We start from the raw sequence: 2,377 nt of genomic DNA on the forward strand, positions 1-2,377 counted from the left end.
ACCTTGTAAGGACAACAAAGGAAAGAATACTGCTAATTACTTCAAAGACAAGGATGTTACAGCTCAAGGGGGAAACTGCTCACACTCCATACTTAGGTGGTTTAGCACAGACTTTAGGAAGTTAAAGATACTCAGTAAACATTTGCTGCCTCAATTCAGAGTGAGGGAGTTTTAGCAAGAGCAAGACTCATAGCAGTCAAGGTACAATGCAGGCCTGATTTCCCACTGGAGACCCTACCCATGGACCTGGGTCCTGCCCGCAAACCTCGCTCCCCACTGGCTTTTCAGAGTCGGGGCTGAGCCACATTTCCTATGCATGGAACAGTTCCTCACAGTTGTGTACTAGGCTCAGGGATGGTACAACGTGAACATGTTTCAGGGTCCTTGTACTCAGAAGACTGCACTTTTGATAGATGTGCAAATGGTTAAAATTAATTTAGATTTAATTAATTGGTTACTTGGAACTAATTTTCTAGGGTATTTTCTAAGACCATTTTCTTCTTTTACAATGGAGAGAATTACTATACAATTAAGTGATTTCCCCCACTATATACATCATATTTAAAGCATTGTAGGTGTGTGTATATGTGTGTCAATCTCAGGGTGGCAACAATGGTCAAGGACATTTCATTTTTTACTCTATTCCTAGTAATAGGAAATCTCATATTTTTTCATGTGCCTATTTTGATTATGAGACTGAGATCTTTCATGATGTTATTGGCATTTTCTTTTCATTTTTTACCATATAGGTCTATTCAGAAATACAACCTCTTCCTTTCTAACAATTATGAACCTTTTATTTTTAAGGGTTTATTTTTTTTATTTACACTCGAGAACATGTACATTGACTTTGAGAGAGGGGAAGGGAGGGAGAGAGGAAGAGAGAGAGAGAAACATTGAGGAAAGAAACATAGATCATTTGCCTCTCTCATGAGACCCTACTGGGGATTAAACCAACAAACAAGGTATGTACCCTGATCAGAAATCGAATCCAAGACCCTTCAGTGTACCAGACTACATACTTAAAACTGACACGCAGCAGCCCAAACTATCTGGCGTTTTGAAAGTGATGTTAACTGGTGTACAAGTCTATACCCACCCACGTAGCCTCTGGAAGCCCCGTCGGATCTCATGCATCCTGAGGGCATAGACCATGGGGTTGAGAGCAGGGGGAATGACATTGTGTAGCACATTAAGGAGTACAGGGATAAGAGGAATCTTTTTCTCTGCAAAGTGTGTGACAGACACTACAAAGATACCTGTATAGAAGAAGAGGATGAGGATGAGGTGTGAGCTACAGGTGCTCAGAGCCTTGGACATTGCTTCTGCTGAGTTCAGCCTCAGCACAGTGTGAAGGATTAGAGCATAGGAAATAAAAACCAGAGCCATATCACTCCCAACCAGGATCCAAGCTAACATCAGCTGGTAAAATTTGTTCACAGTGATGTCATCACAAGCCAGGCTGATGACACCCAAGTTAGAGCACAGGCAGTGGTCAATTTCATTCTTGGAGCAGTAGAGCCTTTGGGCAGCCAGGACAGGCACTGGCATGGTGAACAGGCTATTTCTCAGCACCATGAATCCTATGACTTTAACCATAGAAGCTTCAGTGACTATGGTGGGGTATCGCAGTGGGTGACAGATGGCTATGTATCTGTCCACTGCCATGCACAGGAAGATACCAGACTCCATGCCAAAGAAACAGTGGATGACATACATCTGAACAAAACATTCAGGGAGGCTGATGGCCTTGGCATCAAACCAGAAGATGGCCAGAATCCTTGGCATAACAGTGCTGGCCAAGCCAATGTCCACAACTGCCAATATGCTCAGGAGATGGTACATGGGCTCATGGAGTGTTGTCTCATGTTGGATGGTAATCAAGATGAGGAGATTGGCAGCAAGAGCTAAAAGATAGAGCAGAGCCAGTGGCAGGGAGAGCCAGTGCTGCCACTCATGAATGCCTGGGAGCCCCATGAGGATGAAGTGGGAAATCTGGAGGCTGGAGCTGTTGGCAACCCTGGTGGAGGTATCCATGGCACTGGTGTCCCCTTCTCAGTGTCAGTCCATGAAAGTGGAATAGGAGTCGGGTTGCATTGGAAAGTTCAGCTAAGGGTCTTAATTAGAGACTTCCAACAATGACCCAGTTTATTTAATTGTGCATTATTGCCACCTTTTTTTTTTTTTTTTGGTTCTGGGAGGTATTCGACAGAATAACAATAAGGAAAGTCAAAATTAGTTCTACATAGAAAGGTTGGAATAGCTAATTGTCATCATCACTCGCATGTCTAATAAGCATGTCCAAATGCATCAACAAGAATGTTATCACCAACAGATAACAAATACTAATATTTGGTTTACTCACTTCCTCTTTTCT

At 42.9% G+C, this 2,377-nt stretch overlaps 1 protein-coding gene across 1 annotated transcript; it reads right to left on the minus strand.

Annotated features, from left to right (window-relative positions):
• Positions 1-1,089: 1,089 nt before the first annotated feature.
• Positions 1,090-2,060, minus strand: LOC112317620 (olfactory receptor 56B4-like). Its single transcript, XM_045183620.2, has one exon. The coding sequence runs from the start codon at positions 2,035-2,037 to the stop codon at positions 1,090-1,092; it is 948 nt and encodes a 315-aa protein (XP_045039555.2). The 5' UTR covers positions 2,038-2,060.
• Between the last annotated feature and the right edge of the window lie 317 nt (positions 2,061-2,377).

Source organism: Desmodus rotundus, chromosome 5 (assembly GCF_022682495.2).
Source record: "Desmodus rotundus isolate HL8 chromosome 5, HLdesRot8A.1, whole genome shotgun sequence".
NCBI lineage: Eukaryota > Metazoa > Chordata > Mammalia > Chiroptera > Phyllostomidae > Desmodus > Desmodus rotundus.